Here is a 14108-nt window from a genome sequence, read left to right as displayed (position 1 = left end):
TATTGGCCCTCTAACCCGCTGATGCTGTGTCCCGGATTTGCTGGGACAGTCCCGCATCTTGGCCCTCTAACCCGCTGATGCTGTGTCCCGGATTTGCTGGGACAGTCCTGCATCTTGGCCCTCTAGCCCGCTAATGCTGTGTCCCTGATTTGTTGGGACAGTCCCGCATCTTGGCCCTCAAACCCGCTGATGCTGTGTCCCTGATTTGATAGGACAGTCCCGCATCTTGGCCCTCTAGCCTGCTGATGCTGTGTCCCGGATTTGCTGGGACAGTCCCGCATATTGGCCCTCTAACCCACTGACTCTGTGTCCTGGATTTGCTGGGACAGTCCCGCATCTTGGCCCTCTAACCCACTGATGCTGTGTCCCGGATTTGCTGGGACAGTCCTGCATATTGGCCCTCTAACCTGCTGATGCTGTGTCCCTGATTTGCTGGGACAGTCCCGCATCTTGGCCCTCAAACCCGCTGATGCTGTGTCCTGGATTTGCTGGGACAGTCCCGCATCTTGGCCCAGAAATCACAGTAGCAACCTTTTTTTGGTTACTGTATATGTGCAGTAACTTAAAAAACGACAAATAATTACAGGGATCAGGGAGGGAGTAGGTAGCCCCCACATATATATAGAGGCAGAGTCTGGGCAGGGCCAACTAGTAAAGTGGGCATGATGGGTGGTCCCGGCATATTTCGAGTTTCATGGTCTTGATTTTAATATAAAAACTGGAAAGTTCTGTACCATAGGAGCTTCCCCACCAGCTGCACATACTCACCTTCTTTTCACTCCCTACAGCTGTATATACTGACCTTCTCTTCACTCCCTACAGCTATATATACTGACCTTCCCTTCACTCCCTACAGCTGTATATACTGACCTTCCCTTCACTCCCTACAGCTGTATATACCTTCCCCTCACTCCCTACAGCTGCACATATCTTCCCTTGCCAGTAGAGTATTGGCATGCATTAAAAAAAGTATTTATTCAAGAGATAAAACGATAATCCTGCCGCTTCATCAAACTCTGGTTCGGTCACAGCTGGAGTATTCTGTCCAGTTATGGAGGATGGAGGACCTCAGTTATGAAGGGTGGAGGACCTCAGTTATGGAGGGTGGAGAGCCTCAGTTATGGAGGGTGGAGACCTCAGTTATGAAGGGTGGAGGACCTCAGTTATGAAGGGTGAAGGACCTCAGTTATGAACGGTGGAGGACCTCAGTTATGAAGGATGGAGGACCTCAGTTATGAAGGGTGGAGGACCTCAGTTATGAAGGGTGGAGGAGCTCAGTTATAAAGGGTGGAGGATCTCAGTTATGGAGGATGGAAGACCTCAGTTATGAAGGGTGGAGGACCTCAGTTATGGAGGATGGAGGACCTCTGTTATGGAGGGTGGAGACCTCAGTTATGAAGGGTGAATGACCTCAGTTATGAACGGTGGAGGACCTCAGTTATGAAGGATGGAGAACCTCAGTTATGAAGGGTGGAGGACCTCAGTTATGGAGGACCTCAGTTATGAAGGGTGGAGGACCTCAGTTATAAAGGGTGGAGGATCTCAGTTATAGAGGATGGAAGACCTCAGTTATGAAGGGTGGAGGACCTCAGTTATGGAGGATGGAGGACCTCTGTTATGGAGGGTGGAGGTTCTCAGTTATGGAGGTTGGAGGATCTCAGTTATGGAGGATGGAGGACCTCAGTTTTGGTGGACCTCAATTACGAGGAACAACTACAAACATTAAACTTATTCTCCCTGGAGAAGAGACGCTTAATAGGAGATATGATAGCGATATACGAATATATCATAATGGTGATTCCAACATTGAAAGGAAACTATTCAGTCTCAGGTCCCTTAAGAAGACACATGGCCACTGAATGTAGTTGGAGGAGAAAAGGTTCAACCTTAAACTGCGTAAGGGTTTTTTTTTTTTTTTTTCTTTACTGTTAGAGCAGTGAGTATGGAACTCCCTTCCACAATCGGTGGTTGCAATAGATAATGTTGCTGATTTCAAAAAATTATTTGAAGGACATCTTATTGAACACAATATACAGGGATATGGGAATTCGTAGAGCTATCACACACTGGTTGAACTGGATGGACTGATGTCTTTATTAGACATGTGCAATTCATTTCGGTCCGTAAATAAATTCAGACAAATTTTTGGTTATTTGGATGTATCCGAATTTCCAAGTGAAATAGTAACGAATTTTGTTTTATTTATTCATTATCTAACGAATTACAAATTTTTGGAACGATTCTAAATCGGATTGGTTGAAAAATGATCGACCTATTCGAATTCTGTGTGAAGAATAGCTGGTTGTTAAGGAGAGTGGGCTGGGAAGCCGGTCACTGTGTCCTTCACAACCGATGAGTCATCAGCTGTCAGCGGGCTTCCTTACTGACAGCTGAAATGTAAATAAAAGAATGCCGGCAAAGAAAATGTCATTAAAAAAACAGCGTAGGGTCCCCCCCCCCCGAGTCCATGCCAGGTCCTTCAGGTCTGGTATGGATTTTAAGGGGAACCCTATGCCAAAATTTAAAAGAATAACAGCGTGGAGTCCCCTCCAAAATCCATACCTGACCCTTATTCGAGAGCATGCAGTCCGGGAAAGGGGGGGTGACAAGCGAGTGCCCCCCCACTCCCGAACCATACAAGGCCACATGTCCTTAACATGAGGGGGAGTGCTTTGAGGCTGTGGGGGGCTCTGCCCCCCCCAAAGCAGCTTGTCCCCCTTTTTATGAGGACAAGGGCTTCTTCCCCACAAGCCTTACTCCTTGTTAAAGAGGGCTTCCAGATTCTAATAAACCCCCGCCCACAGACCCTCAAAACCACCGGCCAGGGTTGTTTGGAAGAGGCCCTTTTCTCCATCAACATGTGGACAAAGTGCTTTGGTTTGGGGGCTCCAAAGCACCCCCCCATGTTGAGGGCATGTGGCTTGGTATGATTCAAGAGGGCGGGGCGCTCGCTTGTCCCCCTATCATTTCCTGGCTTGCCAGGCTGCATGCTCGGTTAAGGGTCTGGTATGGACTTTGGGGGGGACCCCACGCCTTTTTTTTTTAAATGTTGGCATTGGGTTCCCCTTAAAATCCATACCATACCCGAAGAGCTTGGTATGGCTTGGGGGGGGGGGACCCCACGCTGTTTTTTTTCTGACTTTTTCATTGCAGCCATTCTTTTGTTTACATTTCAGCTGTCAGTGGGGAAGCCCTCATCGGTTAAGGACCTGGTGGCCGGCTTCCCGGCCCGCTGCTTGACGACCAGCAATTCTTCACACAGAATTCGAATCGGACCATCATTTTTCAAATGATCCGAATTCGAATCGTCTCAAAAATTTGGAACTTGTTCGAAAATTAATAAAGAGAAATTAAATTAAACTAAATGAATTCCGAAACAAATGAAAATTAGTAACAACAAATCTATTCGAAAAGGAAAGAAATGTTTCTGCTCTGCACATGTCTAGTCTTTATTCATGTGACTATCATCTATATTTTCTGGAGCTGAGCATGAGACATTCCAACGTTTTCTCATTTGTTCTGAACGTTTCCTGTATTTATTGATCTTTATCCAAAATGTGTAATGACATAAGTAATATACAGCTGGGACACAACATGCATTCACTCTATGATAGACCGCTGCAATTCATCTGTCCTGCCAGGAGGGGGGCGAACATGATTTACAGACAGGGAGTGACGTCCGGTATAAAAAGGAAGTTCCCGGGTGAGAGGTGAGTTGGGAGGAAGTAGAGAGGAGACATTGATGGAACTGGCAGAGGAGGTAATAAGATATTATTTTCCTTTTACGCCCAGTAACCCCCGTCATGTCCGTCCTCTTCCTCCATAGTCACTGTGATGTCTTTTATCACCAGCAGATGATGATACACAAAAATTTAAATATAGAATTTTACTTTAGAAAGTGCAGTCTAAGTATAGAACCATTTATCCAACTGTACATTAAAAGAATCTGGATTATAGCATAAAAAACGGGGTCAGTAATAAGTATAGGAAGACGTCTAAGGAGGAACTCTGGAAGCATAATTATCCCAGAACATTCCAGATAATTCTGAGGTTATTATCCGTCTACAGACTGGAATGTACTATGCAGACCACATCAAAAATGGAGGAGGACCAGAGTCACGTGAAGATAATAAACCTCACCCTGGAGATCATCTACCTGCTGACCGGAGAGGTGAGGAGGATTCTGGGAGGTCACATGACATCACTCTTATCTCTATTAATAAAACACAGACCTGACCGGAGAGGTGAGGAGGATTCTGGGAGGTCACATGACATCATTCTCTTATCTCTATTAATAAAACACAGACTTGACCGGAGAGGTGAGGAGGATTCTGGGAGGTCACATGACATCACTCTTATCTCTATTAATAAAACACAGACCTGACCGGAGAGGTGAGGAGGATCCTGGGAGGTCACATGACATCACTCTTATCTCTATTAATAAAACACAGACCTGACCGGAGAGGTGAGGAGGATTCTGGGAAGTCACATGACATCACTCTTATCTCTATTAATAAAACACAGACCTGACCGGAGAGGTGAGGAGGATTCTGGGAGGTCACATGACATCACTCTTATCTCTATTAGTAGAACGAAGACCTGACCGGAGAGGTGAGGAGGATTCTGGGAGGTCACATGACTTCATTCTTATCTCTATTAATAAAACACGGACCTGACCGGAGAGGTGAGGAGGATTCTGGGAGTGACATAAATATTACTGTTTTCCTTATTACAGAGTTTTTCTCCAGTGAAGTCTGGTGACCAGGTGACCATCACAGTGCCTTCAGCTCATTCCCTGACACCTGAAAGAAACAACGACAAGAGGATGTTAGAAGTCACCAAGAAGATGGTGGAGCTGCTGACAGGAGAGGTGAGCGGTGCCGGGAATTCTGGGAAATTATCCAGTAACAGACAAGGGATGTGTCTGGATGGTGACTGTATCATTGTGTGTGTCAGGTTCCTATAAGGTGTCAGGATGTCACTGTCTATTTCTCCATGGAGGAGTGGGAGTATTTAGAAGGACACAAGGATCTCTACAAGGACGTCATGATGGAGAATCAGCCGCCCCTCACATCACCGGGTAAGAGGAGAATAAATTAAAGCTGGAATTACCAGCGTAATAATGGGGGAAATTGTAATTGAATATGTAATTTTTGAGCAGTTTGATATAAACGTGTAATGTCTCATGAGCATGAAAGACTATTCATAATCCCCATTTCTGTCCATAAGAACATAATCAATGTACCTACAACAATGCCTAATATGGCAGACAAATGAAGAGTAAAAATTATACCATGTGGCAGACCAATATCCACTCCTCACCAGGAGAATACAATCTCTGTATATGCCACACTACCCACTGTTTCCAATATAGTGTACACCATTTCCATTCCTCAATATGACGTCATATTGCCAACAAATGAGGAGGAGATACTGTACACCATATGAAAGGTCCATCTCCATTCCTCAATATAACGTCATGTTCCCAACAAATGAGGAGGAGATACTGTACACCATATGAAAGGTCCATCTCCATTCCTCAATATAATGTCATGTTCCCAACAAATGAGGAGGAGATACTGTACACCATATGAAAGGTCCATCTCCATTCCTCAATATAATGTCATGTTCCCAACAAATGAGGAGGAGACCATATGAAAGGTCCATCTCCATTCCGCAATATAATATCATGTTTCCAACAAATGATGAGGAGATACTGTACACCGTATGAAAGGTCCATCTCCATTCCTCAATATAACGTCATGTTCCCAACAAATGAGGAGGAGGTACTGTACACCATATGAAAGGTCCATCTCCATTCCTCAATATAATGTCATGTTCCCAACAAATGAGGAGGAGATACTGTACACCGTATGAAAGGTCCATCTCCATTCCTCAATATAACGTCATGTTCCCAACAAATGAGGAGGAGATACTGTACACCATATGAAAGGTCCATCTCCATTCCTCAATATAACGTCATGTTCCCAACAAATGAGGAGGAGATACTGTACACCGTATGAAAGGTCCATCTCCATTCCTCAATATAATGTCATGTTCCCAACAAATGAGGAGGAGATACTGTACACCATATGAAAGGTCCATCTCCATTCCTCAATATAATGTCATGTTCCCAACAAATGAGGAGGAGATACTGTACACCATATGAAAGGTCCATCTCCATTCCTCAATATAATGTCATGTTCCCAACAAATGAGGAGGAGACCATATGAAAGGTCCATCTCCATTCCGCAATATAATATCATGTTTCCAACAAATGATGAGGAGATACTGTACACCGTATGAAAGGTCCATCTCCATTCCTCAATATAACGTCATGTTCCCAACAAATGAGGAGGAGGTACTGTACACCATATGAAAGGTCCATCTCCATTCCTCAATATAATGTCATGTTCCCAACAAATGAGGAGGAGATACTGTACACCATATGAAAGGTCCATCTCCATTCCTCAATATAATGTCATGTTTCCAACAAATGAGGTAGAGATACTGTACACCGTATGAAAGGTCCATCTCCATTCCTCAATATAACGTCATGTTCCCAACAAATGAGGAGGAGATACTGTACACCGTATGAAAGGTCCATCTCCATTCCTCAATATAGCGTCATGTTCCCAACAAATGAGGAGGAGATACTGTACACCATATGAAAGGTCCATCTCCATTCCTTGATATAACTGCATTACTTCTGACTATGAAAAAATGACTCTTATTTTAATCTGGGTAAAAATGTTCTGCCCAACAGATGCACCTGATGTTTTGAGTACTTCAGAAAGCCATCCTATTTTACCTCAGGAATATAAAGAAGAAGAAGAACATGATGGTGTTACACAATTTCCTCTGGATGTAAAAGCCGTTTCTTACAATTTACCTCACAGCCATCACCCTACAGAAGATCTATCAGACCCCTCTTACCGTGAGGAATTGTCTGATAAAGCTATGGAGACAAATGTCCCTCCTGGTCTTCACATCGTATACGGATCCCCAGATTTTTCTGATCCCGCAGAACCTTTTTGTGACATTGCTGCACAGGGGACCGGTGAGATATTCCGGAGATCCAAACAAGACGAATCTTCTCCTGCAAAGTCCTCACTCTCCGTACGTCAAAGGGCGCGCACCAGGAACCGTCCCTTTTCATGTCCAGAGTGTGGGAAGACCTTCATATGGAAGTCCGATCTTACAAGGCATCAAAGATATCACACCGGGTATCGCCCTTATTCATGTTCGGAGTGCGGGAAAGACTTCAGTTCGAGGTCGCACCTTCTGCGACATCAAAGTTCCCACTCCGGAGAGCGGCCTTTCTTATGCTCAGAGTGCGGGAAGTCCTTCAAAAGCAAATGGGACCTGGTGACCCACGTGAAGTATCACGCGGGTCTCAGACCTTTTGTGTGTTCGGATTGCGGCCAGTGCTTTATAGAGAAGGCTCATCTGACGAGACATCTCAGGCTCCACACCGGCGAGACGCCCTTCAAATGTTCAGAGTGTGGGAAATGTTTCGCTCGGCGAGATACCCTCACCATACACCAGAGGTCCCACATGGAAAAAATGCCATACATGTGCGAAGAGTGCGGGAAAGGCTATGCGCGAAAACCCGACCTCACCATGCACCAGCGAACCCACACGGGCGAGCGGCCGTTTTCCTGTGACGAGTGCGGGAAACGCTTCAGAAAGAAACTGTGCCTCGCTCGACATTTGAAAGGCCACATAGCCAAGCAGTCGACGGCGTGTTCGGTGTGCGGAAAGTGCTTTGAAGCGGAGTCCGAGCTCCGCGCGCATCAGAGCGTTCACGCCGCGGAGGGGATCTTCCCGTGCCCAGAGTGCGGGAGATTGTTCACAGATTTATCGCAGCTGGCGGAGCACCAAAAACTTCACCCTCGTAAAAAAAACTTCTCCTGTTCGGAGTGCGGGAAATCTTTCAAAACGAAGTCGGCCCTTGTTGTACACCAGATAGTTCACACTGGTGAGGAGCCGTTTCTGTGTTCTGAGTGCGGCGCAAGTTTTCCGCGCAACGGAAGTCTCCTTGACCACATGAAGATTCACGCGGGCGAGAAGCCGTTTTCCTGTTCAGAGTGCGGGAAAAGCTTCACCCGGCAAGAAGACTTTCTTCAACACCAGAGAACTCACACAGAGGAACAACTTTTTTCCTGTTCAGAGTGCGGGAAACGTTTCACCCAGGAAGAAGACTTTCTTCAACACCAGAGAAGTCACACAGAGGAACGACCTTCATCCTGTTCAGAGTGCGGGAAATGTTTCAGCGACAACAGGCACCTTCTAAGACACCAGAAAAGCCACACGATGGCGCGTCCTATTTTCTGTTTGGAGTGCGGGAAATGTTTTACGCGGAAAGAGAATCTCAATAGGCACAAGAGACTTCACGCTGGAGTGCGTCCGTATTCCTGCTCGGAGTGCGGGATGGGTTTCAATCAGAAAAGGCACCTTCTCGCACACCAGAGAAGGCACGTGGGCGTGATTCCTTATTCCTGTTCGGAGTGCGGGAAATGCTTTACCAGGAACGCCAGTCTTTTGAGGCACGAGAGGCTTCACACGGGCGTGCGCCCGTTTTCTTGTCCAGAGTGCGGGAAAGGTTTTAATCAGAAGGGACATCTTCTTAAACATCAGAAGGTTCATACGGGAAGTTTTCCTTTTTCCTGTTTAAACTGTGAGAATTCGTTCAGCACAAAATCCGAACTCGATCTTCACCAGAGAGATCACGATCTCTGAGAGAAATACACACAGTATATATATATATATATATACATACACTATATTACCAAAAGTATTGGGACACCTGCCTTTACACGCACATGCAATTTAATGACATCCCAGTCTTAGTCCGTAGGGTTCAATATTGAGTTGGCCCACCCTTTGCAGCTATAACAGCTTCAACTCTTCTGGGAAGGCCGTCCACAAGGTTTAGGAGTGTGTCTATGGGAATGTTTGACCATTCTTCCAGAAGAGCATTTGTGAGGTCAGGCACTGATGTTGGATGAGAAGGCCTGGCTCGCAGTCTCCTCTCTAATTCATCCCAAAGGTGATCTATCAGGTTGAGGTCAGGACTGTGCAGACCAGTCAAGTTCCTCCACCCAAAACTCACTCATCCATGTCTTTATGGACCTTGCTTTGTGCCCTGGTGGGCAGTCATGTTGGAACAGGAAGGGGCCATCTCCAAACTGTTCCCACAAAGTTGGGAGCATGAAATTGTCCAAAATGTCTTGGTATGCTGACCCCTTAAGAGTTCAGGGGTTGGGCCCTTCCTGTTCCAACATGACTGCACAGCAGTACACAAAGCAAGGTTTGTTAGTCGATGTCCAGGCAAGGGTGAAGACCCTTTACGTCACAGCCTCCCCCCATTACATCAATGTCCTCCTTCCCCTTTACATCACAGTCCCCCTTTCCTTTAGTGTCCTCAGTCCCCCTTCAAATCACAGTCCCCCTTCGCATCATACCCCCCTCCACTTTACATCAGTGCCTTCAGTCCCCCTTCACATCACAGTCCCCACTTTACAGTAATGTTCTCAGTCCCCCTTCACATCACAGTCTCCCCATTACATCAATGTCCTCCGTCCTCTTTACATCACAGTCCCCCCTTTACAGCAGTGTTCTCAGTCCCCTTTAACATCACAGCCCCCCCCATTACATCAATGTCTTCCATCCCCTTTACATCACAGCCCCCCCAATACATCAGTGCCCTCAGTCCCCCTTTACATCACAGTCCCCCCTTTACATCAGTGTCCTCAGTCCCCCTTCACATCACAGTCCCCCCTTTACATCAGTGTTGTCAGTCCCCCTTCACATCACAGTCTCCCCATTACATCAATGTCCTCTGTCCCCCTTAACATCACAGCCCCCCCATTACATCAGTGCCCTCAGTCCCCCTTCACATCACAGTCCCCCCTTTACATCAGTGTCCTCAGTCCCCCTTCGCATCATACCCCCTCCACTTTACATCAATGCTCTTAGTCCCCCTTCACATCACAGTCCCCCCTTTATATCAGGGTCCTCAGTCCCCCTTCACATCACAGCCCCCCCCCAATACATCAGTGTCCTCAGTCCCCCTTAACATCACAGCCCCCCCCAATACATCAGTGTCCTCAGTCCCCCTTAACATCACAGCCCCCCCATTACATCAGTGTTCTCAGTCCCCCTTAAAGTGGAGTTCCACCCACTTTTACAACTCTTCAGCATCCCTCACTAAACTGCATTGTAAACGAATTGGATATTTAAAAAAAAAATTTTCTCAGCACCTACTGTATATCTGCTGTATTCATTTTTCACTTCCTCCTCCCTGGCCATGGCCCATCGCATCATTTCCTGTTTGCAGTGCCTTCTGGGAAGGGGCGGCAACTTCCTCTGAAACTGCCGTTGCTATGGAAACCTGACCTGAAACCTATTACACTGCTTGTGCTGCACTGAGCATGTGCGAGATCTGCAAGGATGAGATCCAGGAAGAAATACAGTCTGGCTTCAGATGCCCACACTTAAGATGGCCACGGCCTGCTGTAAGTTTATAAAATAACAAACTACTGCTATAAACGAACAAAACAGACCTTAGTTTACAGACTAACTTTACTAGAATACATTAAGCTTGTGTATTATAGGGGTATTTTTATTTAAAAAGTATCATTTCGGCCGGAACACCACTTTAACATCACAGCCCCCCCATTACATCAATGTCCTCCGTCCCCTTTACATCACAGCCCCCACAATACATCAGTGTCCTCAGTCCCCCTGCGCATCATACCCCCTCCACTTTACATCAGTGCCCTTAGTCCCCCTTCACATCACAGTCCCCCCTTTACATCAGTGCCCTCAGTCCCCTTTCACATCACAGTCCCCTCCCCTTTACATCAGTGCTCTTAGTCCCCCTTCACATCACAGCCCCCCATTTACATCAGTGTCCTCGGTCCCCCTTCACAGCCAACCCCTCTCCCCTTTAGATTAGTTTCCTCGGTCCCCCCTGCACATCACAGCCCCCCCTTTACATCAGTGTCCTCAGTCCCCCTTCACATCATAACCCCCCTTTTCATCACAGTCCCCCCTTTACATCACTCTCCTCAGTCCCCCTTCACATATCAGCCTCCCTTTACTTCAGTGTCCACAGTTCCCCCATTACATCTCAGACCTCCACCCTTTTACCCCCCCTTTAAATCATTGGCCATGCTAGTAAATTGACTCTTCCTGGAGTAGTCAAATATTCTATCAAGTTCAAAGACACAGCGTCTTGGTTGGTTTTTCAGGAGATCAGTTTAAAAAGTGAACGTTTATAACAAGCAAACCATAAAACAAACTCCTCCCGGTCTTCTTTGCACCGGGGTAAAGCAAGACACTACAAAGCAGGAGGTCCCGGGCTCAATTTCCACCATATTCAACTCTTGACCCTCCTCCTGCCTCACTATATTCTGTTGACACCACCTATCGCAGTAATGGGCCAATAGCGAGTTTTAGGAGGTCAGAGGGGTGGGGTTGACCCATCTGACTGAGAAGGTGTCTGCATATTGGAGTGCCATAAAATGACAAGGAACCCAATTTGCCAGCCCCTGGGGCCAGCTATTTTCATACATGCCAGTTGTCCCGGATAAACCCCCCTATCCTACCTTTTCTGTGTACAGAGCCATGTCCTGGGATTGCAGCATCACCCCTTTTTTGAGTTCTTACACATCCACATCAACTCAAAAAGGCATTGATTGTGGGGCTGTGAGTGGATGGTCTTGGTCAATTTAGTGTGGGGTCTGAGAAGGACCAACCTAGAAAGTTGGTGTCTTTTTGGAGAGGATGAAATGAAGACCAGAGGTTGGAATAAAAGTGTCCCAGGACCTGGGACCATATTGTTGGAAGGGATGTATTTTGCACTCAAAGTAAACATTTCCTATAGAGATATTGGGCCTACCAGTCCGAGGAAGGTCAAAGCCCCTTATGGTTCTGGATGGTGGCACCTGGATAAACATTCGACTGTCATTTTATTCATAAGAAAATCTGTTTGTATTTTGAGTTTGAAATGGAACGCTTTAGTATGTAATCTACTACGTCTAATGGATTCAGTTTACAATAAAGACTATTCTGTGTTTTTACTTCTACAGACTTTTACAGACTCTCCCCTCTCCTCTCCTGTGTGACTGTGTCTCTGCAGCCTCTCCTCCTCCCCTCTCCTGTGTGACTGTGTCTCTGCAGCCTCTCCCCCTCCCCTCTCCTGTGTGACTGTGTCTCTGCAGCTTCTCCCCCCTCCCCTCTTCTCTGGGACTGATTCTCTGCAGCCTCTCCCTCTCCCCTCTCCTGTGTGACTGTGTATCTGCAGCCTCTCCCCCTCCCCTCTTCTCTGGGACTGTGTCTTCAGCCTCTCCCCCTCCCCTCTCCTGTGTGACTGTGTCTCTGCAGCCTCTCCCCCTCCCCTCTCCTGTGTGACTGTGTCTCTGCAGCCTCTCCCCCTCCCCTCTCCTGTGTGACTGTGTCTCTGCAGCCTCTCCCCCTCCCCTCTCCTGTGTGACTGTGTCTCTGCAGCCTCTCCTCCTCCCCTCTCCTGTGTGACTGTGTCTCTGCAGCCTCTCCTCCTCCCCTCTCCTGTGGGACTGTGTCTCTGCAGCCTCTCCCTCTCCCCTCTCCTGTGTGACTGTGTCTCTGCAGCCTCTCCCCCCTCTCCTCACCTGTGTGACTGTGTCTCTGCAGCCTCTCCCCCTCCTCTCCTGTGTGACTGTGTCTCTGCACCCTCTCCCTCTCCCCTCTCCTGTGTGACTTTGTCTCTGTAGCCTCTCACTCCTCCCCTCTCCTGCGTGACTGTGTCTCTGCAGCCTCTCTCTCTCCCCTCTCCTGTGTGACTGTGTCTCTGCAGCATCTCCCCCTCCCCTCTCCTGTGTGACTGTGTCTCTGCAGCCTCTCCCCCTCCCCTCTCCTGTGTGACTGTGTCTCCGCAGCCTCTCCCCCTCCCCTCTCCTGTGTGACTGTGTCTCTGCAGCCTCTCCCCCCTCTCCTCTCCTGTGTGACTGTGTCTCTGCAGCCTCTCCCCCTCCCCTCTCCTGTGTGACTGTGTCTCTGCAGCCTCTCCTCCTCCCCTCTCCTGTGTGACTGTGTCTCTGCAGCCTCTCCTCCTCCCCTCTCCTGTGTGACTGTGTCTCTGCAGCCTCTCCTCCTCCCCTCTCCTGTGGGACTGTGTCTCTGCAGCCTCTCCCTCTCCCCTCTCCTGTGTGACTGTGTCTCTGCAGCCTCTCCCCCCTCTCCTCACCTGTGTGACTGTGTCTCTGCAGCCTCTCCCCCTCCTCTCCTGTGTGACTGTGTCTCTGCACCCTCTCCCTCTCCCCTCTCCTGTGTGACTTTGTCTCTGTAGCCTCTCACTCCTCCCCTCTCCTGCGTGACTGTGTCTCTGCAGCCTCTCCCTCTCCCCTCTCCTGTGTGGCTGTGTCTCTGCAGCCTCTCACTCCTCCCCTCTCCTGCGTGACTGTGTCTCTGCAGCCTCTCCCTCTCCCCTCTCTTGTGTGACTGTGTCCTTGAAGCCTCTCCCTCCTCCCCTCTCCTGTGTGACTGTGTCTCTGCAGCCTCTCCCCCCTCCCCTCTTCTCTGGGACTGTGTCTCTGCAGCTTCTCCCCCTCCCTTCTTCTCTGGAACTGATTCTCTGCAGCCTCTCTCCCTCCCCTCTCCTGTGTGACTGTGTCTTCAGCCTCTCCCCCTCCCCTCTCCTGTGTGACTGTGTCTCTGCAGCCTCTCCCCTTCCCCTCTCCTCTGTGACTGTGTCTCTGCAGCCTCTCCCCTTCCCCTCTCCTCTGTGACTGTGTCTCTGCAGCCTCTCCCCTTCCCCTCTCCTCTGTGACTGTGTCTCTGCAGCCTCTCCCCCTCCCCTCTCCTCTGTGACTGTGTCTCTGCAGCCTCTCCCCTTCCCCTCTCCTCTGTGACTGTGTCTCTGCAGCCTCTCCCTTCCTCTCCCCTCTCCTGCGTGACTGTGTCTCTGCAGCCTCTCCCTCCTCCCCTCTCCTGTGTGACTGTGTCTCTACAGCCTCTCCCCCTCCCCTCTCCTCTGTGACTGTGTCTCTGCAGCCTCTCCCCCTCCCCTCTCCTCTGTGACTGTGTCTCTGCAGCCTCTGGTGTTGGTGTGGTTCAGCCTG

The 14108-nt window shown here is 48.4% G+C and overlaps 1 protein-coding gene across 1 annotated transcript in view; it reads left to right on the top strand.

Annotated features, from left to right (window-relative positions):
* The window catches only part of LOC141106794 (uncharacterized), a 29075-nt gene extending 19078 nt beyond the window's left edge, over positions 1 to 9997 (top strand). Inside the window, exons 10-13 of the mRNA XM_073597722.1 lie at positions 3944 to 4171; positions 4736 to 4870; positions 4957 to 5080; positions 6767 to 9997. Of these exons, the coding sequence (XP_073453823.1) occupies positions 3944 to 4171; positions 4736 to 4870; positions 4957 to 5080; positions 6767 to 8742 (2463 nt within the window). The 3' untranslated portion in view covers positions 8743 to 9997. The remainder of the gene's footprint in view (positions 1 to 3943; positions 4172 to 4735; positions 4871 to 4956; positions 5081 to 6766) is intronic.
* Positions 9998 to 14108: the final 4111 nt, after the last annotated feature.

This window comes from Aquarana catesbeiana, linkage group LG08 (genome assembly GCF_042186555.1).
Source record: "Aquarana catesbeiana isolate 2022-GZ linkage group LG08, ASM4218655v1, whole genome shotgun sequence".
Classification (NCBI taxonomy): domain Eukaryota; kingdom Metazoa; phylum Chordata; class Amphibia; order Anura; family Ranidae; genus Aquarana; species Aquarana catesbeiana.
Note: the sequence above shows the minus strand (reverse complement) of the source record. Positions and strands in the feature narration are given on the sequence as shown.